General features: G+C 44.1%; 7 protein-coding genes across 7 annotated transcripts; 3 read left to right on the top strand and 4 right to left on the bottom strand.

The window, feature by feature from the left end:
- Positions 1-56: 56 nt before the first annotated feature.
- Positions 57-1064, top strand: J4E83_005052 (uncharacterized protein; the record flags this gene model as incomplete). Its single annotated transcript, XM_049331974.1, has 1 exon — positions 57-1064. The coding sequence occupies one exon, from the start codon at positions 57-59 to the stop codon at positions 1062-1064; it is 1008 nt and encodes a 335-aa protein (XP_049189069.1).
- A 9313-nt stretch (positions 1065-10377) lies between these two features.
- On the bottom strand, positions 10378-12393 carry J4E83_005053 (uncharacterized protein; the record flags this gene model as incomplete). Its single annotated transcript, XM_049331975.1, has 3 exons — positions 10378-10850; positions 10909-11514; positions 11562-12393. The coding sequence occupies 3 exons, from the start codon at positions 12391-12393 to the stop codon at positions 10378-10380; spliced, it is 1911 nt and encodes a 636-aa protein (XP_049189070.1).
- A 1073-nt stretch (positions 12394-13466) lies between these two features.
- Positions 13467-14541, top strand: J4E83_005054 (uncharacterized protein; the record flags this gene model as incomplete). Its single annotated transcript, XM_049331976.1, has 3 exons — positions 13467-13690; positions 13741-14170; positions 14221-14541. The coding sequence occupies 3 exons, from the start codon at positions 13467-13469 to the stop codon at positions 14539-14541; spliced, it is 975 nt and encodes a 324-aa protein (XP_049189071.1).
- A 736-nt stretch (positions 14542-15277) lies between these two features.
- On the top strand, positions 15278-16814 carry J4E83_005055 (uncharacterized protein; the record flags this gene model as incomplete). Its single annotated transcript, XM_049331977.1, has 3 exons — positions 15278-15738; positions 15793-16710; positions 16757-16814. The coding sequence occupies 3 exons, from the start codon at positions 15278-15280 to the stop codon at positions 16812-16814; spliced, it is 1437 nt and encodes a 478-aa protein (XP_049189072.1).
- Positions 16815-18751: 1937 nt separating this feature from the next.
- J4E83_005056 (uncharacterized protein) lies at positions 18752-19215 on the bottom strand (the record flags this gene model as incomplete). Its single annotated transcript, XM_049331978.1, has 3 exons — positions 18752-18815; positions 18863-18869; positions 18915-19215. The coding sequence occupies 3 exons, from the start codon at positions 19213-19215 to the stop codon at positions 18752-18754; spliced, it is 372 nt and encodes a 123-aa protein (XP_049189073.1).
- Positions 19216-19488: 273 nt separating this feature from the next.
- Positions 19489-20352, bottom strand: J4E83_005057 (uncharacterized protein; the record flags this gene model as incomplete). Its single annotated transcript, XM_049331979.1, has 1 exon — positions 19489-20352. The coding sequence occupies one exon, from the start codon at positions 20350-20352 to the stop codon at positions 19489-19491; it is 864 nt and encodes a 287-aa protein (XP_049189074.1).
- A 726-nt stretch (positions 20353-21078) lies between these two features.
- J4E83_005058 (uncharacterized protein) lies at positions 21079-27017 on the bottom strand (the record flags this gene model as incomplete). Its single annotated transcript, XM_049331980.1, has 10 exons — positions 21079-21197; positions 21275-22116; positions 22165-22646; positions 22700-22735; positions 22784-22931; positions 22984-23054; positions 23586-24883; positions 24933-25768; positions 25816-26167; positions 26213-27017. 10 exons carry the CDS (start codon positions 27015-27017, stop codon positions 21079-21081), a joined length of 4989 nt encoding a protein of 1662 aa, XP_049189075.1.
- Between the last annotated feature and the right edge of the window lie 105 nt (positions 27018-27122).

The following is a 27122-nucleotide window of genomic DNA, read 5'->3' on the forward strand; positions in this document are numbered from 1 at the left end:
ACTTCCAAACCTCTCATCACGACTAGCCGAACTAATCCATCATCTCCACAACCAACATGTCCGACGCAGGAGACTCGCAACACGATCCCATCTTGAAGGTTGAAAGCAACAAAGATCTCAGAATCACACTCATCGGCACCGGAACCATTGGCCTATCTTTCGCCGCCTTCCACCTATCGCACCTCCTCGGCCCTTCCCAACTCACCATCTACGACACCCGACCAGATGTCGACCAATACATCGAAGAAAATCTGCCAAAATTCTTTGCAGAAGAACCCGCAGCAGCCGCTATTTCCAACATTCGCATCGCCAAATCCGTCGAAGCAGCTGTAGAAGACGCGCACATCATCCAAGAATCCGGTCCGGAGAACCTCGCCTTTAAGAAAGAACTATGGGCGAATGTGGAGAAACACGCACCAGAGCACTCACTATTTTGGAGCAGCACATCTGGTATTCCGGCGTCGCAGCAAGCGCAAGACATGCAGGATAAATCGAGGTTATTAGTCGTGCATCCGTATAATCCGCCGCATATCATGCCGTTGTTGGAACTTGTGCCGTCGCCGGATACGTCGGAGGAAGTTATCAAACGAACGCAGGAGTTCTGGACGGGTCGTGGGAGAGTTCCGATACATATCAAGAAAGAGACGACTGGCTTCGTGGCGAACAGGCTGGCATTTGCGCTGTTGCGCGAGGCTGTTCATCTTGTGGACGAGGGCGTTGTTTCGGTGGAGGAGTTGGATAGCATCGTAGAGAGTAGTATGGGGCCGCGGTGGGCAGTCGCTGGGCCGTTTAAGAGCTATCATGCTGGCGGTGGACCGGCGGGACTAGAAGGCTTCTTTAAGAATATTGGGGGTACGGTGCAAGATTGTTGGCAGGATGCGGGGAAGCCAAATGTTGGAGACGGATGGGAAAAGAACATTTTCAAGCAATCGCAGGATACGTATGGTACTGTGGATGTTGGTGAGTGCGATAGGTTGACGCGAAGAGTATTGGAAGTGTTGAAGGAAGAGAGAAGCAAAGGCGCACAAGCCTCAGAGGAGGTCGCGTTTCAGCTAGTACTTTAGTACTAGATTTATTAATTAAACTTGTTCTAATTTTATTAAATTTAATATTTATACCTATTTTAGTAATTCTTCTATACGCTATACGCTGCAAGGTATTCTTAGACGCTAAGGTGCCTTAACACTAAGCTAACCTATACAATATTCTTAGCATCTAATAATAACTTTATAAACGCTACTTTATTTTTATTTATAATAATATTAAAGTTAATCTTTAATATTAAGTCTTTTATATCTTATATCTAGCGTTCTAAGTAGTACGTTACTATTATAAAGTTAAGTCTATTAACTTTTATAGTATTTAGAAGAATTTACTATTCTACTTTTATAACTAGATAAACTTCTTATTTTATTAGTACCTATATAGCTTTACTATTAACATTATAGACTTTCTACTTATAGCTAAAGTGTTACAGAACGCACCTCTAGATACTTCTTAAGAGCACAGCACGTAATTATACTAGTATAGATTAAGATAAGCTCTTAGAAGCTTTACTACTTAAGAGAGCTTTCTAAGTAAGCTTATAATATAATAATTTATCTTCTATTTATTTCTATACTTCTAGACATAATAGTTATAAGCCTAGTACTTTAAAAAGATAATATAGTTCTATATTTATATACTTAAGACGTAAGGCGTTTAATAGAGTATAGCTATACTAATTCTATTACTAATCTTTACGCTTCTATAGAAGCACTACTCTATAGCTTATAATAAGTAACTCTATAATAATCTCTATAAAAGCTTTTACGCTTACTAACTTAGTGTATTAGCCTAAGTAGTTTACCTAGTTTAAATTCTATGCTCTAAGTAGAGAAATTTAGGCTAATATTAACTCTAACACTAAAATAGCTACTTCTATCTAGATAAGCGTTCTAACTACTCTAGAGCTAGTAGCAATTATATAGAACGCTTTAGTTAATAAGCTCTACGCTAATAAGTATAACCTATCTATTACAAAGTATAAAGTATAAGTAATAGAATAGTAGTTAAAGAGTACTTATATTAGTTATCTTTAGAACTAGGTTAATTAGACTATTAGTTTAAAGCTTCTAGCTTCTACTATACTCTCTATCTTTATAGAGAAAGAGGCTATATTATAAGTACTTATTAAATATCTTAAGTCTACGCTTTCTTTAGAGAAGAACTACACTAAGAATCTTATACGCTTATAGTATAGAGTATATCTCTAGAAAGCGCAATAAAAACGTGTTAACGCTAAGCGCTAGCAATAGAAATACCTTTATATTCTAGCCTAAGCTAAAGTGTATAAACTTACTAAAGTTAATAATACACTTACTATCTAGAACTATTTAGAAGTAATTAGCGTTAGGCTTACTCTAGAATAGAGGCGCTTTATATAGTAGAACCTTATTAAAGCTCTTACTATTAGTAGAACTTAGGTTACTTTTAAATAAGCGTTAAAGATTTTTACTACGCTAATCTAAGAGTATACTACTTACTCTAATAGTAGAGGTAGTATATTTGCTGTTATAGAAGTACTATAATAAGCTTTTAATAATAATAACTTATTCTAGAAGCCTAAGAAGAATTGCCTATATAGATAGTACTATAAGTAGTCTACTACTACATATAAGCGTTTAGAAACAGCGCTTATAGATAAACCTCTAAAGCTTTCTAATAAAGCTAAGGCTAAGATTACTACTAAGCTTAGAGACTTAAAGTATAACAGCCTACAGAGAGCTCTTAATAAGAAGAGATAGACTACTCTATAGTAAGTATAGATTAAGAGCTTAAATCTTATCTACCTAGAGTTAATTTAGGTAATGCTTATTAACTCTACTCTTATTATAAGTTAGCTAAGTATTAGTAGTATATACTTTACTATAGATTTTAATATCTACCTACTCTCTACAAGCACTATCTTAGATAATAGAGTAGTAGTATATCTTATTAATAATATATCTCTACTTAAGCTAAAGACCTTTATAAGAGCACACAAATTCTACACTATAGAAGTAGAAAGCTTCTTCTTCTAGGTGCTTAGACACAGCACATAAAGAATTAGAAACGCTTTAACTAGAAAAAGAGAACTATATATAAAGAATCTTATTCTAATAAGCATAGCGCTTATAAAGAGTTTCTATATTAATATTATCTTAGAAGCAGCTCTTAATAAAGCTAGACTATAGTATCTAGAGTTAGACTTAACGCTTTGTATAGAAATACTTACTAATAACTTTATACTAGTAAAGCTTAAAAGAGAGTATAAGCTTACATTTATTAAATATAATTCTTTAAAGTTTTATCTAACTATAATAAGCGTAACTAATAACTAGCGCTTATAATAATTCTAGAGAAGCCTTTCTTAGTCTAATTTAGAGAAGCTTTAGCACGTAAGAGTAGGCTACCTAGGTCTAGAAGCGCTCTAAGCTCTTATTAAGAATACGCGTAATATGCGTATTAAGAGAATAAGCTAAAGTAAGTATAAGTATTGCGCTATTACTTATGCAAAGCAGCGCATCTCTAGGCAACTATAGAAGAAAGCTCTAAGACCTTATTAGAGAATCTTATAGAATCTTTTTAACTTTTCTATTAGCTATAATAGAGAGCTTTAGATTATACTACTTAAAGATAATTATAGTAGTAAGATTTATTAATATACTCTCTAAGCTAAAACGCTTATAGAGATTATAAGAGTCTTTTATAACTTTATAAGCTTTCTTATAGCTTAGTATAAGCTTAATATCTACGTTATTATCTAAGATAATAATATTACAACGCTACCTTAGAGAGGTAAGTTATGCTTTAAGATATAGGCTAAAGAGTAGAGTATTATTATAGAGCGTACTCTTATCTATACCTATAAACTAAATAGAGAAGTAGAGAGAGTAGGTTAGAAGATAATTACTAAGTCTATTAAGATAAGAGTTAGTGCAAATCTCTCTAAAAAGCTCTAGCTAGATATTATAGAAGTAGCAACCTAGCTATATAATATAAGTCTAGCACATGCTTATAATTTCTTAGTACTAAACACTATACTTAACGTATAGTGTATAGAGTATAGTAAGAGAGTCTATACTATTATAGCTAATCTTTATCTAGATTAGAGCACTATCTACGCCTATAGCTATAGAGCTTATCTACTTAATAGAGAGTAAGTAGCTAGACAAGATAAGCGCAACTTTAAAGTTGTACTAAGAGGCTATATTAGATACTTAGTAGAATATAGAGCGTCTAATATTTATAGAATATAGGTTCTAAAGCTTAATTAAGTAATTATAATAAAGAATATAAGCTTTAATAAGAAGCTTTTCTATAAGAGTAGCGCTAAAGATAGCTAGAAGCACTTAGTAGAAGAGCTTATATATATTATTAATCTTCTATATAAGAATAAGCTATATAACGTAGAAGAAGCGTATAAAGATATCTTTAACTAACTCTGCGCTATAGTAGGCAAAGCGCAAGACTAGTATACTTCTAAAGACTATATCTAGAAGCTAGAAAGTAGTATATTATAGCTTACTATTAAACAGGCTAGCTAGCCTAATTAATAAGTAGTATACAATACATCTTCTACATAGGTAGAAAGCTTAGCTAGCTAACTACTAGAAATCTATATAGACTCTTAAGAGTATATAGACCTATTTACTCTAGAGTAAATACTAGAGCCTAGAGCGTACTAGACTATAAGGTCTAGTTAGAAGTATAATAGTAGCGCCTAGAAAGTGCACTAAACTAGAGAAAAGCGCCTACTAGTACTAAGTAATAAATAGCTTTCTAATATAAAAAGCTTTTATTAGAATAAGGTACACAGTGCTTATTAGAATAAAGTGCCTCTAAGTACACTATATTTCTACGCATACTCTACGTTTAGAACTTCTCTAGAATAAGGTAAAATAGAACTACTACTTACTTTTAGACTAACACGCTAAAGGCGTAATTATAAAGAACTAACGTAATTAAGCTCTAGAATTAGAGAGTAACGTAAAGACCTAGAAGTAGAAGAACTAGAAGTTTATGCGCTATATAATCTATAGAATAGTATATAAGATAATAACCTTCTAAATAGTCTTCTCTAATACTTATATAGAGTAGAAAAAGACTAGAAAGAGCTTATAATAGTTTACTTAATTATAGTAGCTATAATCTTAAGTAATATACTCTTATAGAAGTATAAGCTATCTAAACATGTACACTATAATTAACTACTACAGCTTCTAAAGAAGTATAAGAATCTTAGTAATTATCTATATAGTAAGCTCTTCTATAAAGCCTATAAGAAAGAGATTAATATACTTTATAGAGTAGGTACCTAAAAAAAGATTAAGCGCTTCTTAGTATAAGAGCGCCTACTTCTACTAAAGTAGGTATTTATATATAAGGTTAATTAGAATAGCTACTTTATTAAGTGTAAAGCTTACGTAGTAGTAAGAGAAGATCTATAAGTAATTAATTCTATATACTCTACGTATGCAGTAACGCTTACTTTACGCTCTTTTAGAATAGTAATAGCAATAGTAGCTAAGTTTAACCTAGAGATTCTCTAGTTTAATGTTATAGAAGTATTTCTTTATACGCACTAAGAGCACTAGCTAGTTATAGTATATAATATACTAGATAGCTTTAAGAAGCTTAGTAAGTATATAAAGCTTAAGCGTGCTCTCTATAGACTAAAGAACTCTCTACTACTCTAGTATAAAGAGCTCTTATATATAGTAAAGAAAGTAGGTCTTATTACTTCTAAAGAAAAGCCTTATCTCTTCTTTAATAAATAAAGAAAGATTCTTCTACTTTTCTACGTTAATAATATACTACTTATATATTACTACACTACTTATTAAGAAGCTTTATAAGTTACTAATATAATAAAAGTAGTATATAACCTAGAAGAGAAAGGCCTAGTTAAATAGTTTCTAGAAGTAAAAGTATTGCGCAATTACGCTGCTTATACTATAACGCTTATATATAATAAGTATTTAAATAAGCTTACTAAGAAGTTTAACTTAGAAAGCACTTCTTTAAGCTTTACTACACTACTTCTAAGCTAAGAGCTTATAAAGTTAATAGGTAAAGCAGATAAGAAAGTAGTTAAAGACTACTAAGAGTATATTAGATTACTACTCTATACAGCTATTATACTATAGTCTAATATAGTATACGCTACCTTAAAGCTCTTACACTTTCTTATAAACCTAAGTAAAGAGTATATAGAAGTAGTTAACTAAGTAATTATATACTTATACAAGACTTACTATTAGACTATCTACTATAGAGCGCACTCTAGAGTAGAGCTTATAATTTGCAGCAACACTTCTTTTATAGATAACCTAGAGACTAGGCGCTCTTTATAAAGCTATTTTATTATACTCTTTAGAGGTACTATTATTTAGAAAGTAGTATAATAAGTAACTATAATAACTTTAACTATAGAAGTAGAGCTTCTTACTCTTAAGTATATTAGTAAAGAAGTAATAGCTCTTAAGAGGCTATTTTAGAAGCTTACACTTACTTTAGAAGTAGCGTAGATAATTTTCTATAATAACTAGCAGACTATACACTTAGTAGTTAGCGCTAATAAGCGTATAATAATACGCCTTAGATATATTAATATCTAAAACATGTAGCTAAGGTAAGAGCATGCTAAAAGGTCTTTTAGAGTTAAGTACTTAGAGACTAAGAGTATACTAGCTAATAGGCTTACTAAGAATCTATTAGTTTAGTAATTTACCTACTTTAAGAAGCAGCTAAATATAAAGAATATTAAATTATTAGTAGTATTACAAAGCTTATAAGGTATAAAAGAGTTTTTAGCTACTCTCTTTAGAGAGTAGTAGAAAGTATATTTTAAGCGTAGCTTTTCTTATAAGTCTATAAAAAACTACTTATTAGAAAAGGCTTTTATTAAAGCACACGCTCTAAAGAGCGTAGTAAGATAAGAAAGTATATACCTAGAACTATAATTAGAGCAACGCTTCTTTAGTTATCTAAGTATAAAGTTAAAGAAGCACTACTAGTTACTAGTAGTATTCTTGCAAGCTTAGAGATACTTAAACTCTAAGGCAAAGAACTAAGAGAGTATAACTTTCTCTATAGACGTAAATGCGCAACTAAGTTTAGTAGTAATACTCTTATAGGTAACTATAATAGTATTATTAGTAATAGTCTTAAAAGATACTCTTCTATTATTATTATTAGAGAGCGCTGCACTATTATCTATAGTCTTGTTGTAGTTAATCTACTTAACTACTAGACAAAGTTCTATAAAGCTTATTAGTACTAAGAAGTTAGAGTACTAGAATAAAACTTACTAAAAGAGCGCTGCTTAGAAGTAGAAGCGTTGTTAGTCTTATTATTAAGATTAGATTAAGACTGCTTAATACTAGAAGTATTCTTAGACTTATTAGTATTACGCTCTACTTTTAAAGTATTAAAGCTCTACTTCTTACTACGCCTCTAGATTATATAGCTATACTTAAGGTACTACTTAAAAGTAGTATTATAGTTGCAGACAAGCTTATAAAAGTAAGAGTTCTTAATATTAAGTAGATAACTAGTCTTTAGGTTCTACTCTACAGTGTAAAACTAATTAACTATACACTTAGTAACCTTCTTTATACACTTAGATCTAAAAAAGAGTTAGTAAAGCTTCTTAAGCTTAAAAAAGAGTATATATATATATTATTATATCTATAATTACTAATAGCACTAGCAAGGCAGCGCTTAGACTTCTTACTCTTATTAATACTTACGTAGTTTTTGTAGAGAGAGTTAGTAGCCTTTCTAGTACTTATAGACTAGAAGTATTAGAGGCACACTATCTTACAGAGCTTACTAGTAGTAATAAAAATAGGCTTCTTAGAGCTGCGCTTATATATAGACTTAGTTACTAAAGCTCTATTATTCTTATTATTAGAATCTTTATTAAGCGCATGCTTCTTACTATTATACTTCTTATTATTATACTTATTAGAAGAATTAGCAATATCTAAACTATTAGACTAGATAGAGAGCTCTAGATTAAAGAGAGAGCTTTCTATACTACTTATAATAATAAAAGAACGCCTCTTCTTAGAAGTAGAGCTAGAGAAAGGTAAAGTGTTGTAAACTATACTACTCTTTTAAGAAATAGAGAGCTTATCTAAGGCTTTAGTAGAAAGCTTAGAAGCGTTAGAAGAGATAGCAACAGAATTCTTAGAAGCAGAGCTCTTAGAACTAGAAGAATCTAGAAAGAGAATATTAGAATAAGTATTACTAGTAGCTAAAGAACTAGAAACTATAATAGTAACTTTAGTAGAATACTTATAGAAATTACTAGAAAGCTTCTAAGAGAGCGCAGCGACGTTAGAATTATAGTTAGTATACTCTTTCTAGGTAGTCTTACTAGCCTACTTATTATTATACTTTTTTATTGCGCTAATAGAATTAGCGGACTACTGCGCTTAGTAGATTACTTTCTCTAGAACTATCTCTTAACAGAGCTTAATAGCTCTTAGAAGTAGAATCTTAAAGCGTTCTTACTTAGCACGCTACTTATTAACAAAGCGCTTATTCTTAGACTTAATACACTTAGTTTTAGTAACTACTTTAGCTTTAGAATTCTTGTCGCTACGCTCTAAGTTGCACTTAACTTACTTATTACGCTTATAACGTAGACGCTGCTTATTTTCTATAGCTTAACTAGTAATATAATACTTATAAGTAATCTAGTTATAACGCTCTTACTCTACTTTATTCTTAGCTTTAAAGTTATAAGCGTACTACTTATTAGCGTACTTCTAGGCAGCGCGCTTATTATAATATAAAATATTATTAGCCTACTCTTAAGTAACTACATTACTATACTTAGTAAATAGATTAGACTTCTTAAGAGCGTAAGTAGAGGTAGCAAATAGGTTATAGGCAGAAGTAGAAGTACTTATAGAACTAAAGCTCTACTTCTTACTAGAAAAACTACGCTTAGAAGAGCCTCTAGAAATACTATAGAGCTTATTTAAGCGCTTGCAATTATCTACCTTAGAGAGAGTAGCTAGGTGCTTAGAGAAGTTAGAGGTGTTAAAGCTTAATAGCTTAGCTTTTAACACACTTACGTAACTAAAACTTAAAGAAGTTACCTTAGAGGCGCTTATAGAACTAGAACTAGACTACTTATTCTTAGAAGAGCAGCTATTCTTATACTTATACTTATTCTTTTTTAATATAATACTATAGAGCTTAGAGATAGATATAGAGAGGTATACTTAGTTTAATTAGTATAATAGAGTATACTGCTAGAGTTAGTAAGCGTACTAATAAAAATTAGAGATACTTACTTTTATTTTAGGTAAGAGGTAGAAAGCGTTTAGCTAATTAAATAATTTTTAGTAATATTATAATTAGCGCGTATACACTAAGCAAGCTCTTAGCGCTACGCACGCTCTAATAAGCACGTAATTAGTGTTCTTAGCTATAATAAGAGAGCTTATTACAACTACGTAGCCTACTCTTATAGAATACTTAGAAAGTGTATTATAGAACGCACCTCTAAATACTTCTTAAAAGCATAGCACGTAATTATACTAGTATAGATTAAGATAAGCTCTTAGAAGCTTTACTACTTAAGAGAGCTTTCTAAGTAAGCTTATAATATAATAATTTATCTTCTATTTATTTCTATGCTTCTAGACGTAATATAAAGCTTATAAGTATAAAAGTAGCTACTCTAATATTAGGCTTAAGTCTAAAGAAGCTGCGTAGAGTTTAGATTATCTTAAAGATTTATAGCGTAAAAGTATTAATACTAGTTTATTATAGTATTATAAGTATAAAGTTTTTAGGCTTTATAAGAGTAAGTAAAGCTACTAAAGCGTAGTAGTTAAATATAAAGAATATTTTTAAAGCTTTTAAGTTAGTAAGAGTAATAGTAATAACTAATAGTAGTACTTACTTAGTATTTTAAGTAATATAGTGTAAGAAAGAAAAAAGAGAAAGATTAAAGCTAGATTTTATATGCGCCTAAGGCCTCTACTATTTACTACTATAACTATACTTTATAACCTTAGTTATTTCTTTATACTTAAAAGAGCTTATAAAGTTTTATAGTACTATTATAAAGGTACCTTCTAATAATTTAAGAAATTTTTTATTTATAGCTCTACCTAGGCTAAAAGGTCTAAGACTATTACTAAGCATTTATTGCTGCAGGTAGGCAGAGGGCCTATTTTCTCGTAAATTCACTTGTTTAGAAGTACTCTACATGCTTTATCACCCTAGTGTACCTACTTAATCAAGCCTCAGAGGATTGAATGCGTCCAAGACTAAGCAACAAATGTATTGCTTGAAAGGGAGCTGGGATTCTACGACGTACTAGTACATCTAAACGATAAGGTACAAGCTGGTGATGACACTAGGTCCAATAAAGAGACCAAACCAAAACACAATGTTCCCCAACGTATCTCTCCCCTTCATGAACTTCGTCTTACTGAACGCTGCCAGCGGCAGCTGCGTCAACTGGAATGTAAACAGATACCCCCTAACCTTCTTGAACAAACAGAACATGAGAACCTCATGCACGATAGCGCTAAGCAAGAAAGTGAAGAAAGTTGCCTGCATCTTCGATAGATGAAAGAACGATATCGACGAGTGGTAGACATGACGAAGCAGGAAGTTGTGGACGGGTCGGTTCCAGTCGCGAGCGTATTGATCAAAGGATACGGAGTTCCACCATGCGCCGTAGAAACCGCGGTCGGCGAATCGTGTGACTTCTGCCAATACGTTGAGGAGACACTCCCAGATGACGTACCAGCTGAGAAGTTGTTCGAGGAGAAGGGGGAAGAGCATATCGGATACTATAAGGGGAGATCATTAGCGGTATATTCGACGGTCTCATAGTAATGTAGCACTTACCAACCCATGGAAACTCTTTCCATCGCTCGTCGAGTGACATGCCAGCCTCTTTGTGTCGCATGGTCTCTACTACTACAGGGTAGATGTATGCTTGCGAGATGATGATCATAATCCAGATGACTCCCAAGGTGGCCGCTGACTTTTCCGCCACATACCACCAGTTGATGCGTTCCTGCCTGGGGTACTCTAGATCGTAGACGAGTGTGGGAAGGCATGCCCACTCCACAAAGTTATAGAATGTTAAGTTGTTCGGGTAGACGTTATCGGTTGTAGTGCACTTTCCACGGAGCTCTTCATCGAGAATTGTAATCTCAGTGTTGAGCACGCGTCGGAAGGCTTCAATCTGCTCCGAATCCAGCGGGTTGCCAGTTTCAATAGCTTTGCCGATAGACGCAATCTCGGACTCTTCTTTCGATAGATTAGTAGAATACTTTGGCCCAACACTTCCTCGACGCGTCAACTCGCCTTGGTCCGAGTTATCAAGACCGGAAGCAGTCAGCGCCTCAGTCGGAGGATTTGTTTGGGTCGGGCCCTCCTGCGCTTTGATATCATCGAGTTGCCGTAGCTTTTCACGTAGCAGATTGCGTCGTCGATACACTCGCGATACTATTGATGGTTAGCTCAGCTCTCCTAATGAAGTGCGGATCACATACAGTAGCCGTTGTAGAAAGAGTAGGCGTGTTGCTTCATTAGCAGCACGAAGACGTGTAGGACGATGAATACGGTGTGAGTCCAAGGCCAGTCTCGCCAGAAAGTAACCCATATGATGGTGCAGGTGAAGAAAGTCTGCCACAAGGACTGTATGAGCCAGCCCGAGCCGTTCCAAGTCAGATAGTCGTTGGCAATGGCCTTGTGCAGGAAGAAGCCAAAGCTGGTTGCTAGACACATTGCGACATCAGTCGTCAACATGACGAACAAGTCTTTGTCGATCATCAAGTGCAGAATCTCTGCATCTCCAAATACGGAGCCTTTCGTCCTGTAGTTACCTGCTGCTATTCGCGCGAGTAACAAAGCCATCGCAATCCAGAAGAGTGTGAAGAATCCGTGGAATGGGGAGTGCGCCGCGGACGCGTTTTGGCGATCGAACGTGGTAAATTGTTGTGTGAAGACAAGATCGCGCGGTTTCCCTTTGGTCTTCCCATTGAGCTTCTCGGCCTCTCGCCGCAGACCTGACTGGAGAACCTCTTGGAATACCGGATCTTTGGCAGTGAAGGTGTATTCGCCTTTCTTTCCCGATTGCTCCAAAACAACCTGGATGCTCTTCCTACGGCCTCCGGGTTTCTCGACCAACTGCGTTTCCGAACCACTGTCATCGGATGGTATTGCTGTCGTGCTTCGACTTCGCGAGTCTGCTGTCTGCTCATCGTTCGGGCTCAACGTTGTTGCGCCGTCCACATCCAGTGTTTCCGATGCTGCGTTGGCCGTCCACGTGTCATGGCTACCGAGCGCGGGTCGCGTCGAGAGTCCCTGCAATACCTGTGCCATTGCTGATTCCTCGTGCGCCAGCGGTGTAAATTGTTTTGTTGAGTTTCTAGCTTCCTGTCTGTGTCGTCCTCAATAGTTTGCGATTTGGAGATGGGAACGCGGTAGTCTGAGGATATATACCGGATGTCCGTGGCTGGTAGGGAGACTTGTGGCGTGGGTCCCTTGTAACGGAATCATCGGAACAGGTGGATGTTGCGAGCTCACGGCCAGATGTAAGACGACGGCCGAGCTATGATAAGATGAATCAGAGCAGCTGACCGCCTATCCTCCGAAAGAACAGATGCGCGTGAATGAGACGCGCCGGGAGATTGATTTTGGTTGAGGCGACGAACATGATGTAATGCCGCGCCCTGCATCGCGGAAACTGATCCGTTGCTGCACTAGCCACGTCACGTGAAGCTCCAGCCACCCGCAAGGCTGAATTGCCCGGGCGATCACCCTTGGCTGTTCCTGTCATGCCGTGCCATCGCATCCACTGCATCGTTCCACTTTGTGACGCGACACTCTCTCGAGCCGCTTGCAGAGCCGAACTACCCGCAGACTGCTACCTGAGGCACAGCCCGGTCTTTTTTTTGGTTGGGGGTCGGCAACAGCGTTGGCCCCGATGTAACCCGCAACCAGCCTCCCCGTCTCATTTCAACATATTGCGGACATGACCTCCTACGAGAAGCCCAAGCCCATATTCCTTTCTCATCAAATGCATTGTGCTCGGGGTCTGCCAGATATTATGTCTACGCGCTGAGGCGTTGACACCCAGGCTTCAAGGCGTCCACAGGATCTCGCGCACTCTCGCTTCGATCATTCTGGCACGGTAAGGCGCCCGACAAACGCTTTGAGAGGCTTAGCGACGCCTCAACTGCCCCTGACTTAATCCCAAAAACGGGAGAAACGGGAAGGCTGCAGGCTGTGAGAAGGCGGAGCACCAATGGAGCATGCATTTGTTATTGCTGAAATACTCTTGAGGTCGCCGCGAACCGTGTCTCGCGTTTTACCGTCAGTCGAACGCCAACTCACCTCCCATTGACTTCAGAAATCCCACTTAGGGACTTGATCAGCACCAACACCCTTTTGCCATGGCACCCAGACGCAGCGGCGGTGGTGGCACCTATTACAGCAATGCTTCATGCACGCACGCCTTTACTACACCGTACGCTCAAGCCGCGCTTGCATTTGTGGTGCTGTTCCTGGTTCTGTACACGGTCATTCTCATATCGACGTTCTTTATCCGCAAGAAGAGCGGTGCCGGAAAGAAGTTGATTGGTGCGCCTTTCGTTGTAGCCCTTTTCCTCCAGGTCATGTAAGGACAAAGTATCTTTCCCAGGCTTTAGAAGTGCTAACATGCTCCAGCGCACGTATCTTGAGTCTCGTAAGCCAAGTCATGGCACAGTGCGACAATATCAACTACACTGATTATTGGAATATCAACGTTGCCTCCGCCATCATGAGCAGTTTGGCCAATGCTGCGCTGCTGTTCGTGTTCGTCTACGTCCTGAACTCCATGCTGCACAAGCAATTTGGGAACATGTCATCCGGTTCCAAGACCGTACTTCTGATTACTATTGGCGTTGCGTATGCTGTCATACTAGCAGATGTTATCATGTTTGCCTACGTCGCATTGGCGGATAACTCCCTGGAATCCAATTGGGACTTTGCGTTACTAGTTTCGAATGGTCTCGATCTTGCCTACGACATTGTATGGATGATCGTTGTTATTATTTCGGCGGCTATGTCTCTTTCAAACGTTTCGGCACTGAGATCAAGACGCTTACCCGGAGGTGTAAGTCCATGGCAGCTACTCTGTACTGGTACATTTACTAACATCCCCAGGACCTCTTCGGCTGGGTTACCGCCCTCTACGTTACCCTATTTGTGAACGCCTCGTTGGGGGTAGTCTACTCATCCAGTATCTACTGGCCCGTAGTACCTTCCCTTGGCGCAGCGCTGGCCTTGTCTTACATCATTGGCTTAGCCAAATGTCTGGCTTTTATAACGCTACTGGGCATTGCCAAACACGTCTCCTGGAACCAGACGATCGAGAAGACCGAACAAACTTATGCGCCCGTTACGCAACAGCAGGTCACGTACGGCTATGGTAATGGGCAACAGGATTACTACCAACAGACACCCGAACTTGTACATGTCAAGTAGGCGGAGGGTAGCTGAGGGCGCTCGATGAAGTCACACGTCATTTTTACGCTTTTTCTTGCATTGCCATGCTGTTTCGCTATATACCCAGGGCCTAGCTTCAGAACATAATGTCTATACCATTCACATCCTGCATGATGCGCCAGACCGATCTTACTCTTTCAAATTTTCTGCACTGTATGGTCTCCCAACTATCCGGTGTATCATTGTGCGAGGCTCGGCCGCAAAAACATCGAAGAGAGCTGCTTGCCCATTCATTTTTTGTAGCACGTGTCATTGTCAAGGTACGATCTGTGGAGATGAAGAAGAGCTCGTCTCTTTCTTCGGCCGACCGGTGTGAGATGGTTATTCGATGCGGAGGCGCGGCACTGAGGGATCGAAACAGGCAGGCACACCTGATGAGGGCCACGTGTACCTGCACTGGACCCAAGCATTACGTAGATGGTGACCATCATCATTTCTGTAGGCGAAACAATTGTCGCATATCTTTGCCTGCATTGCTCACAGCGCTGTACACCATCGCATGTGCGACGGCATCCTCATTCGCTCTAATACCCATGGCAAGGCGTTCACAGTATGCAGCCGCGCCTCAGCCGCAGCGGGTCATGCAGGCACTCAGCCTTCCTGCGAAGCCTGCTTTCCCACTCGCTCCGCCCTTATCTTCGCGCTCAATCCTAGCATCATCGCAATGCGACACTATCGAACGGACAAGTAATGCGCACGCAGCAAGTATCCTACGATGGCCGAAGTCATAGGCCTCGCAGCTAGCATCATCCAGATCGCGGGGGCTGGTGCCAAGCTCAGCGTCGCGTTGTACAACTTCACGAACTCAGCCGCGCGGGCAGACCAAGACGTCAAAGACATTGCCGATGATGTGAAGCTCACATCGAACGCGCTCGAGAGCGTAGGAAGAGTGTTTGAGTCTGAGGAGGCCGGATCCATCGTGTCGAAGAAGGCTATCCAGGACGCTAACAACATCATCAAAAAGTGCCAAAGCGTCTTCGACGAAGTATCAGAGATAGTAGAGAAGAGGAGAAAGACTGCAAAGGATGGAAAGAAAAGCTTGAGCGTGATGGGGAAGCTGGCCTGGCCGATGAAGGAACAGCGGGTCGAATTGAACCAAAGGAGACTTGAGAGTTTGAAGAACAGCCTTGTGCTTTTGTTGCATGTCTTGCAATTAGCCCAAGGTCAGGCGCGAGGGTGAGCCGAGCTGATACACTACCATGCATAGAATGCAGCTGACAATAGCTACAGAAAAATGGAAAAAGGTGTCTTGGATGAAGAGCGTGAGAAGATCCGCGAACTGCACCAGCGACAGCAGGACTCACTCAAAAGCCTGCAAGCTCTCGAAAACAGATTCTGTCATATCGCAATCAATGACGAAGAAACCCTTCGAGGATCAAGCGTCGCCTCTCGTGTTCCAACTTTGGAGCTTATGACCAGCGCTCCCGTTGTGGAGCTCCCTCCGCTAGAGAAGCCCTCAAAGCCACAGAAAGACTTCATTACCATTGACCTTTCAACCGCAGATGATTCAGACACTTCTGATAGCGACGCTACGATGTCAGGCGATGACAATGAAGAGCAGATCTCGACCGAAGAACTAGCAAAAGCAGCGGACCACGTGAAGAAACTTCTGAAGCGCATCACAATGCTACAGAAGAGCTTTGGTGTCGACAAGAAGAAATATCGAAAGCGACACGTGCACAAGATGTATCAACGCTTCTGCAGAAAGTTCGAATCAGGTATCAAACCTTCGATGAAAGAGGCAGATTTCGGAGAATTTCGAGCTGGCGATTCTTTCGATTTGAACGACAGCAGGGGTACTTTGGAGTGCTTCGACTTTGACAGCTTTCTGACCGTTCCACGGGAGAATACGCCTTTCCCATTTCTTGATTTCAATTTCCCCGGAGGGCAGCACCCAGAGCCTCAGCAAGCACACAATGCCGAGGCGGTGCCATCGATGCAGAGCTCTCAGCACCCGCCTCTTACATACCATGATTTCATCGAACCAGTCCCGTCATCCTCTGCGCAAACGTCCCCTTGTCCTCCAGTGCCGCTTGTTAGTGCAGCCTCAGATTTCCCATTTGATCTGTCTGGTCAGCAAAAAGGACCTATCCACGATCAAGGACGGTCAGAACTGGTTCGGCAGTCTCCTGAAGCTTCGGCACAAATGTGGGCGCGGATGCAGAGACAGGCGCAATCTACGGCTCAACCACAGGCTCAAGCGCAGCAAGTACAAGCTCAGTCGCAGGCTGCAATGCAGCCAACGCCAGTAATGAAACAAAGTCTACCTAGCCCTGCTATGCCCGTGTTAAAAAGGCCTATGCTACCTCCTGTTTCTACGCCTAGTTCTAATATGCCTCCGCCTAGTGAGCCTATGATGCCTCCGCCGGATCGCCCACTTTCACCGGGATTCAACAGATGGCTCGAGAAAGTCTCTACGCCTAGCAATGCTATACCTCCGCTTAGTAGGCATATGGTACCTGGAACAAATCGCCCACTTGAACCGAGTGCCCCAGATTTACGTCCCGAATTACATTCCGAAAGACGGGCTCAATGGCATACAATGTTCTTGGACTATGGTGGGAAAGGTGGAAAAAAAGCAGCAGCTCGACGGAAAGCAGTTGCTCAACGGGAAAAAGATAGTGACAGCCAGTTGACGACGGATCGTGGACAAGTTGATACTAGTCTGTCTCAGTCGAGAAAGAAGGCACGTTTAGATCAAGACGCATCTCCATTTACTCATGATCAGCCGAGCACAGTGAATGCAGGGAGATTAGAAGCTGGCAATGGTAAACTTGTGCGTGGCCGGAAAAGAGGGTTGACGGAAGAGCAAAGGCGCCATGCTGCTGCAATGCGTTTGATAGGAGCTTGTCAGAACTGCCAAAGCCTGAAACTCAAGGTATCGTATATTCAACATGCTTTTCTACTTTTTACTAATCAGCCACAGTGCGATGTTAGCTATCCGTGTGGTAGCTGCATTGAGCGGGATGCTAAGCAAGAGGAGCTTCCCAGTCCAGCCTGTCGCGGCATTAAGATCGCCGACCACACTGAAGGCTTTCTTGTTACATCTGAGATCCGTAGACCACTGTCAGGCGTTTCCGTTCCATATATTCCATCACCAGGATACGCAGAGCCTGATGCCGACGACTCACCTGGAATGGAGAGCCTCCAGCCCGGCAGAGAGAGAAGAGCCTGCAGGAAGCGGCAGCGGTCTAGCTCTCTCGAATCTGAAGCAAGGCTCTCTTGGTCGTCTCTAGGTTCCCAACACTTCTCGCCCGATAATGCAGTGGGACAGGACGCGATCCAGTTTGACCCGAACCAAAAACTACATGTGAGGAAGGAGGGGGAGGAATGCGGTCCCGAGGGTTTCTCTTATATTTCTTTTCCGCTGGTCAAGAGTGAGGAGATGAGAGAGACCGAAACGGCCTCGAGTCCGGTGGACAGAGACATCGTCGACGTGCTACTCGATGAATGGACGGTACCAGTACATTGACGGCTACATGCCCCTCAGTCTTGTTTCAAGACTGCGCAACGGCTTCACATAGTTGTATCATTCCAAAACTATCTAAGCTGTGACACTCACGATGCACATCAACCGACTGCTCGTATACCCTCAGAGTATCATCACTCCACCACCGTAAACTTCACTTCACCCGCGCCCTGAAACTCGATTGTCGTACCTACTTCCAGACCTGCGCTACTCCAAGAAGCAAGGTAGTCCATAACCTCCTCGACCGTATCCTCCGTCCACCACCACGATCCGCCGAGATGGCAGAGTATATACTCCTTCCCAACCTCTAGCTCCAACCTACTTAAATTCCCGCCTCCGAAATCCAACTCTCGGTGCTCCGTATACGTTCCTTCGAATCGTATAAACTCGTGTCTTTCATTTTCGTAATGCTCTCGATATACATCTAGACAGGGTTCGAGCTTGCAGCGCGACGTTGCGTCAAGGATTGCCAAGTCGGATTGAAGAGACTTGACCCATGCGCGATCTGCATGGACTGTAAAGAGATACGCGGCGTCCGTCGAGAACGTGAGCGTGAAAGCGAGTTTCTTGGTGGGAGAGGAGAGAGAGTAAGTCGATGGAGCTGATAGAGAGACGGTGACTTTTGGTGTCTTTGGTCGCGAACTTCGGGTCTCGAAGATGATTGTGTCGTTGCCGTTGGCGGCCTGCCAGGATATAGTCGGTGTGGCTGGTGTAGGAAGTTCATACGCAGATAGCAAACCGCCCGGGCTTCTCGAAAGAGAAGTCGAAGTATTCACCGCGCTGACTGGCCAATGCGAAATTGGGGTTGTCGGTTTGAAGCACAGTCTGTACTTCCTATCTGGTCGGAGAGCAGTAGTAATGAACTGCATTTCGCAGGATTTACTGGGCCTCCCTGTCGTAAAAATGACTTCGCTTTGGTCTTCACGAAAGAGAACTGGCTCTGTGCCTTGGTGCACGACTTCAACTTCCTCACCCGTCTCGTTGTCGAGACACTGAATAAATTGGCTGGAGTTCATGGGATGGTAAAGCCTCGAGCCTGCGAGACCATCTTGGAGGTATATAACTCCCTCTTTGAAATTGTACTCTGCGATGATGAGGACTATGAAGAAGACGGGATCGTTCGAGAGATAGCATGTTCTTGTAACGAGAAGCTCGGCTTCAGCCCGCGGGCGAAAATCGGTCATTTTGTCGATGTTACCGGGTATCGGAATTACTATAGTCTTTCGATTGATTCCAAGGTCGTGTGTGACATGCGATCAGAGCTTGTTGTGGTTCAGAAAGTGTTGCAGTTCTTGACTGTGCCCGTCGGCTGATGTACACCAACTGGGCACTGACGTCAGAGGTCTCATCACTCAGTACCAGTAGAGGACGCTTCCACGCAGCACAATCAATTGAGCAACCATTAGGGCGTTCAAATCCAAATCCACTCTCTTCTCATCCTCTCACTTACCACCAGCCTACAGATCAACCCAACACTTAGTACACCTCTGCCTCGCCAAACCAAATGGCCTTTGTCCCTCCTCATCCTCCCAGTTCTCCGTACCAAACTCACTAACCACCCTCCCTTTAAACGGCTCCTCCACACCATCGCTCCAAAGATGCGTCACAGCATCCGCAATACACTCAATCTGAATACCTCTAAACCCCATCAACTTGGCCTCGCGCCGCAGCCAGCGCGCCGCGCCCGACGCAACACCCTCACCCTCATAGTCGTGGCGTGTAGACGTCGCGTTGCGCATCAGCACCTGGCCTGGTGCGGTAGCTTTCCACTCCGCTGGATCCCTCGGGTCGAGCTTCCTCAGAGCGCCGAAGAGCGGACCGAACTCTGGTATCGCTTCGTCTACCGGGCCCATCTTCGCGGGATCGAGAGGGACGAAGTTATCGTACGACAACGCTATGCTGACCAATGGGAAGTCCATCTGGCGGAGTAGTCTCAAGCCCTCTGCTTTCCGTCCTTGGGTTTGCTCCACGCTGTTCTCCTCCGGTTCGTTGACATCCCAGAACAGCTTCCCGCCTGCTTCTTTCGCCTCTGCGGTTTTGAATTCGTATTCCGTGTCGAAGACGCCGTAGGATAGGCCAGAGTCGATTTGGTGGGCTACGAGGTACTCGAGTTTACTGGCGCTTTCTAGTGTCCAGCGGCCGAGTGCTTTGTCGGGCCAGATATGCTGCCAGATCGTGGAGTGAAAACCGTGGCTGTGGGCTAGGATGGCTGTGGCCCAGGGGAGATGTTTGGGTCCCAGTTTACGGATCTCATAGCGAGGTTTTAGAGAGGAGGGGTTGGACGGAGTAGGCGTCTTGGTGTTTGTTGCTGGGTTGGACATGTTCGCGTGTGTGAAGACGAGAGCCTACTGGGACTGTCTCTTCAAGTAGAAGATGAAGGGGCTGTGTATTTATACGTTCCCACAGTAAGACACGTTGAGCTTCGAATGCTAGCTAGCCTACGCACTCTTATAGAGAATGAGGAGATGTCAAGAGCGACAACGTAACGGATAACTAGTACGTGAGTGTTAAATAACAGATAGTCCGGTGTGCAAGAAAAGGCGCGATTATAAATCGAAAGTTATGCGTGCGAGTGCGTTGGAGGGCGCGCTTCATGCATCAAGAGGGCTCAAGCGAATGACCCACGCATTCAGCGCAAATCGGCCAGCAAGGTTGTAAGCCTTATCCTAGGCTTCGCTTCTTCGTCCAAGAACGGTCCATAACGCGGGTAACAAATTTTGTGTCCAGACGCTCTTGCCCGCGTTGGGAAACCAAGATAGTGCAAAGCTGCGTGGCTTACGCGCCTGAATGCAGTATGTTGAGCCGACCCACACATGTTCCTCGTATAAAGTACTATACATCAAGATCCTTGTTGACCGCATGCTTTTAGCTAGGAATAGATTTGTGAAGGCCTCGGTTAGCGACAGACGTTACTGCTAATGATGATGTTGTAGGGCCTGCAAATTCGTCAAGAAAGTCTCTGTTCGGAATTAGTCATCAGATCCACGATACCCACGACAGTCAAGAGAAGTATGTTTCTTATTACAGGGCGCAAGGTGCACAGAGCTTTAGATTAGTCCTTTACCCTCCTGCAAGAGCGCAATTCCTCGCTCTTTTAACTTGAATTTCTGGATCTTTCCGCTCGCAGTCTTGGGGTAGTTGTCGACCCAAAAGACGTACTTCGGCACTAGTGCATACAGTCAGCATAGTTCCTAGGCGGGCCCGAGGCTTCGAATTCGATGTTCTAGGAGCTCATGGACTTACCTAAATGATGGCTCAATTTCTCCCTGTTCCAGTTTCGCACTTCGTCCGCGGTCACGTTCCCATCATCGCCAGCATGCGTAACTATGAAGGCTGCGACAACCTCACCGTACCGCTCGTCGGGTAGACCCACCACGCTAACCTCGCTGATAGCAGGATGAGCGAAGAGACAATTCTCGACCTCTAGCGGATGGATGTTCTCGCCCCCTTTGATGATCAGATCTTTTATCCTGCCAGTAATCTTGATGTATCCTTCTTCGTCCATGGACGCCTCATCCCCGGTATGCATCCATAGCATACCGTCTTCGTCCGGTTGTAGAACTTCCTCTGTGCGTGCTGTATCACCCCAGTACCCTTTCATGAGAAGGTAGCCTGACACTGCGAGTTCGCCGCGTTGGCCTACGTCAAGTGTACGCGACCAGTCTGACGGACTGACGACTTTGGCGCGAACGTGTGGAAGGAGACGGCCGACGCTGTCGATGCGCTTTTCGATGGGGTCGTCTGTGGTGGTCATGGCCGATACAGGAGAGGTCTCGGTCATGCCGTAACAGATGGTCAACTCAGTCAAATTCAGGTTCTTGTGTAGCTTGCGCATGAGTTCCGAGGGAATCGCAGAGCCTGCTGCGATGCCGGTACGCAGATATTGAAAGCCATCTTTGGGTACAGCACCGTGAGCCAGCAGCTCCAGTTCAGCTACGAACATGGTGGGGACGCCATAGAGGGCTGTGCACTTGTATTCGCGAACGGCTTCGAGTGTGGCGAGGGCATTGAAGGCTTCGGTTGGAAAGACGATGGCGCTACCGTGGGTAGCCGTGGCCATGTATCCTAGAATGCATCCAAAGCAACTACAAGGAGTCAGTTGATGTTGACGGTAGATCGCTACAAGGACTTACTGGAACAATGGAGGCGGACAGCACACAACGTCGTCTGGCGTTAATAGCATCCTATCGCCGATGCTATTTCCGTTGTTCAAGATACTCCTATGACTTAAGCACGCAGCTTTCGGCATGCTTGTAGTGCCAGACGTAAATTGGATGTTGACGATGTCATCCGGATGCAGGCCTTGATCTTCAAACGCATTGTCCTGCGCGCCATCCTCGAATACGTGCTCGTATCTCTTTAGACTCCTATAGTCTCCTAGATCCACCCTGCCTTGCACATTATTTACCAGTATGACATTCTTCAGCGACGGGACGAGTTCAGATTCGAGGGTCGAGCCCGCGAGGTTGGGTATCAAGTGCGTGAGGAGCGAGATATTGGATCGCGGGTCTTTACGCGGGAGGTTCGTTTCGGCTCCGATGATGAGATGCGCGGCATCTAGGTGATTGATCGCGTTGAGGACTTGGGGTGCGTTGAACGAGGGATTGAGTGGCACCTGTATAGCTGTTAGCTGCTAGTACCCATGCTTCTAGCCGGTTGGCTACAGACCAGTATCGCTCCAAGTTTGAACAGCGCGTACGTGAGCTTTCCCCTGGTCAGCAACTATACGTCTCCAAAATGCTTCCAACATACAGTAGCGAACTCAGCATTGTTTCCTAGACTGACGGCGACTCTTTCCCCCTTCTTCACGCCAAGCTTCTGCAGTCCCCTGGCAAGCCTGTTCGAGTCGCGATCGAGCGCATCGTACGTCAGGCGTATACGTTGATGGTGCGATATCACTCTGTATGAGTATCAGCAACGCGTCTTTACAGCTTCATCCACTCGGCACGCACGCGTTGCGGTCACCGTATTGCCTCACAACCTCGTCAAAGTGCTGTGGCACCGTCTTCTCGAGCAATGGCGGCTATGATAACGTCAGTCTCCACCATCACATCATCGGGAAGCTTGGAACATGCCTCATTGGGTCCGATGCTGTATGCTTGTGTGAGTAGACCGCGTCGTGCGCAGTAAGCAGGCCTACGGGACCTTGCAGCACGAGCAAAGAGCGACCGAAGCATCTTCAGACGCGGAATGCATCGGAGGTAAGGAAGGGTACTCGTGCATCGTGAGATATGCTCGTGTGGAGAATAGCTGATGTTAGTGAGCTTCGTTCGGAACTGAGCCGCGGGCCAGGTACGAGACTTGCGGGGTAGCTGTGGAGAGCTAGAGACACGCACGCGGTTGACGTCGGATAGCTGTCAGGGGTCTCCGCCCTCCGACTATGGGCTATGAAACGTAGGCGACATCACCAATCTTGGTGCACAGAAGATAACTTTGAACGTTTCCATACATGAGTCTACACAGAAGAGACCAGAAGCAAGGTCTTGAGATAATCCTAAACTCCAAAGAGATTACTCCTGCTACAAGCCAAATGCTACCGCTCAAACTCAAGCACTCTTCTACTCGCATCACTAGCCGACCGGTTCCTAGCCGGCTTGATCTCTTCCCCAGTACCTGTTGGTGACAGTAGGTCCAGCGGTGCTTCCCCCTTTGATGCGCCCACGTCCACCGTCTCGGCACCCTCCAGGAGGTCCAGGTCTTTCGCATCAACCTCCTCATCATCGTCATCATCTTCTCGTCCGTGTCGAGCTTCCTTATCCAGCTCCTTTTGAGCTTCATCATATCGCCTTCTGACTTCGGTTGCGACGCGCATTCCGTCGTTGACGATGTTGTCGAGCATGCCTCGTAGGCCCTTGCCGGGTGGCACAACACCAGCGCCAGCGCCGCCAACAACACCACCCAATCCTCCACCTCCGCCGCCTTGCCTTCCAGCGTTAGCGAAAGTGGTGAGGTTGTGGAAGCTGGATCCCGAGGACAGCGTCTCGTCGGCCAGGCGGAAGGACGATGAGAAGCCGACTTCGAAGAAATTCAGTAGTGCGTCGTCGGCGAGAATGACCATGCGGAAAGTAGGAAGCGTTATGTGAAGAGGCTTGTTCGGGTCAAGCGCAAGGTTTGCCGACTTTGCCTTGTCGTTGCGCTCTGCAACGTCTGATTCAGTGGTATGATTTGATGGTGTTGGCGACATTGGGTTCTTTTCTGACTTCTCGAACGCGGTTGCTGTGGCTTTTGGTGTTGATGGCTCAGATCCAAAGTCTATCAGATCATCTTCTTCGTCATCGCCAATAGCGAAGTTGTCAACCTCTTCTGAGACCTGGTCGACTGCCTTATTTGACTGATTAGAAGGGTGATCGGGGTCAGCGTATTCGAAGCAATGCCGAATGAAGGCGGAGACGCTACTCAGGAACTGTTCGTCGCGACCGATGCGTTCTGAGCCTGCCTCCGAGCTTACGTCAAGTGACGAGGCAGCTGGACTTGGGTCGTGGACGCCTCGTCTTGAAAGGAAAAGAAGGGCTTCCGAGATTCTCAAGATACCCTCACGATCTACCCTGCCATCGCCGTCGTCATCGTAGAGTTCGAAGAAGTAGCTGATGTTGGACATGATGTCCTTGGTGCCTTTTACGTGTGCAAAGCCAGTGACAACGTTCTGTAACGATAATGAGTCGGTCATGTCCACATCCCACCGCCGGAATAAGCGTCGCATGAACTCGTGATCTGCTGGCTCCGGTCCTGAACCCCATGGTGACATTGGGGGTCGTTTCCTCAGACTGTTTCCAAAGTACGAGTGTGGAGACTGCGTACCACTGCCCTCGGGTGGGGAGCTCGGTGAGTCAGTGATTGCCCACTTTGCGATACCTGTATTACCGTAAGCACATATAGATAGAAACGATACTGCATGACTTACCAGCCAGGAACTCTCTAAAAGCATCGTAGTCCATCTGGGTAGGGCTGGGTCCAAGTGCCACACGGCCCTTCTCCGCGTTTCCAGATGTACCCATCACAACCTCAGTCGCTTTCATCCTGCTGGCCTTTGCCTTGCGCTCAGCCTCTTGTTGCATGATCTCAGCTCTTTGCTGTCGCTCGTACAACACTGCGTAGAATTTGTCGTACAAGAAGCCAAGGTCATTCACACTCAGCTTCTTGCTATCGGGACCGAGGTTGCGTATTGATGTACGCTTGGCGAAGTTTTCGATGTTCTCAAGTACGGCATCCTTGTGCTTTGCCCGCTGCTCGGAGATGGTGTTCTGTGTGATGCCCGCAAATTCTTTGAACGCGACCACCATGAGCTCTTGGAATCTAGTGACTGCTCGCAGTTTGGGGTTCTCAGACTTCGGGTGGGCAGATTCGTCAAGCCTTGAGAAGTACGACTTCAAGACTGAGATGAAGGTGCCGTCATCTGTAGCGTCGAGTAGTTCCTCGCCATTGATACGCAGGATAGCTAGGCCGATTTGGAAGAGAACCTTGGGGCCTTCGAGGAAGAAAACATCAAGAACGCGGAAAGCAAATATTAGAGGCATAGAGTTGATATAGAGCGAGAGAAACCAAGGTAGAGAAACAACAGACAACTGCACGTCTGATTTGACCAGATGATCCCATAGTATGGGCATCGTCTTTTCGACGAGCGATTCGAAGACCTTCTGGTCCAGCAAAGTGCCGTACATGGTTTGTGAGTAGTAGCCGGGCAGGAGGCGGTCACACAGCACGGATAGGAGGAAAAAGGCCTGAGTCTCGGACATGTAACTTGTTTCGTTAGACAAAAGCAGCTGTATATCAAGGGGTACACATACATCAGCAATGCTGCGACCACAATGTTCATCGCCTGGCAGTAGCCAACCTCCTCGTTTGTCCAGCTGTATGCCGTCAAGACTCGTCGGAGCCGACCGATTCCCTCTTCGGACTGAAAGCCTGGGTATTCCGGCAGACTCCTGTTGAGATCCTTCTCAATTTCATCGATCGCTAACGACTCTCGACCGGAGAACTTTGCTAGGGTCTCGGTGTAGAGGTTCGGGTTCTGTAGGCGCAAGAAGAAGGCGCCCGAAGTGAGCTCCCACATCTCGCCTCGTAACCGATTCGGCAGACCGACGCGAATGAGCTTGTGGAAGGTAGGTTGTCGGATGAGAGTTGCGCTTCGGCCGTTATCTGCTGCATGTTAGTAACGTCTTTAAGCACGCTTGGTGGTCATACCTCTAAGATACTCGCGCCATAGTCGTATTTTTGTCGCATCCCTCAGCTTCCGTGCGTTGCCTGGATATTTGAAGATCATGCCTAGGCCGGTATCTGGGTGTTCTCGCGCTTGCTTGCCATCATCTCCGGCCTTCTTCTGGTCGGCGTCTGTGAGAAGATACTCCGAGTAGCATTGCCCCACGACCTTGCGCAGATTGTCTACCTCCTTGACGCCCTCTCTCAGTCCCTTCTTGAGAGCATCGCAAAAGCGTTCGCACGCCTGTCGCGACCCCGCGAGCTGAATCGTAAGCTTCTGACCAGCAGGCACCTGCGATTTCGAGTCTGGTATGCCGTTCCATGTTGTTATCGCCAGCGCGAACATGTAGCTCTGACTATGCAGCCGCTCCACCCGTCGTATGCCGCATAGCGGTAATGTGAAACCGTTGCCCGCAGGTCCCGCGCCGTGAGTCTGCCCAGTGAAGCTGCTGGAGGAGCTCAAACTCGCAGTATTGGCGAAGCTTGAGCCCTGTGTGGAGAAGCAGAGATACTGCTCGCTCAGGTGCAGCTTTCCGACATAGTGATTGCCCTGGCTGCGCTCCTTCTCCGATGTGACGTCGCCGGGGCCCCTCGTGGAATGGTGGGGTTGAAGAGTAAGCTCGGCGGTAATCTCTTGGAGGGGGTTCTGCGAGTCGGGGAGGCGGAATTGGTAGCGGAAGAGGGTGGCTTTGGAGGGTCGGCGGTCTGACGATGCGGGAGCGGCTATGGTGTTGAGCGTGGGTTCGATGTACTGCTGCGCCTTCTGCACCAAATTCGAGATGTTGAACATGGCTTCGGGCCGGCCAAAGAAGCAGAGTGAGGGTTGGTTATGCTGTATTGCGTGACTGTTTATGCCACATGACGCGACTAGATTAGCCCTCGTGAAGCGCCTTGG

Source organism: Alternaria metachromatica (genome assembly GCF_023757995.1).
Source record: "Alternaria metachromatica strain BMP 0045 chromosome Unknown scaffold_9, whole genome shotgun sequence".
NCBI classification, from domain to species: Eukaryota; Fungi; Ascomycota; class Dothideomycetes; order Pleosporales; family Pleosporaceae; genus Alternaria; species Alternaria metachromatica.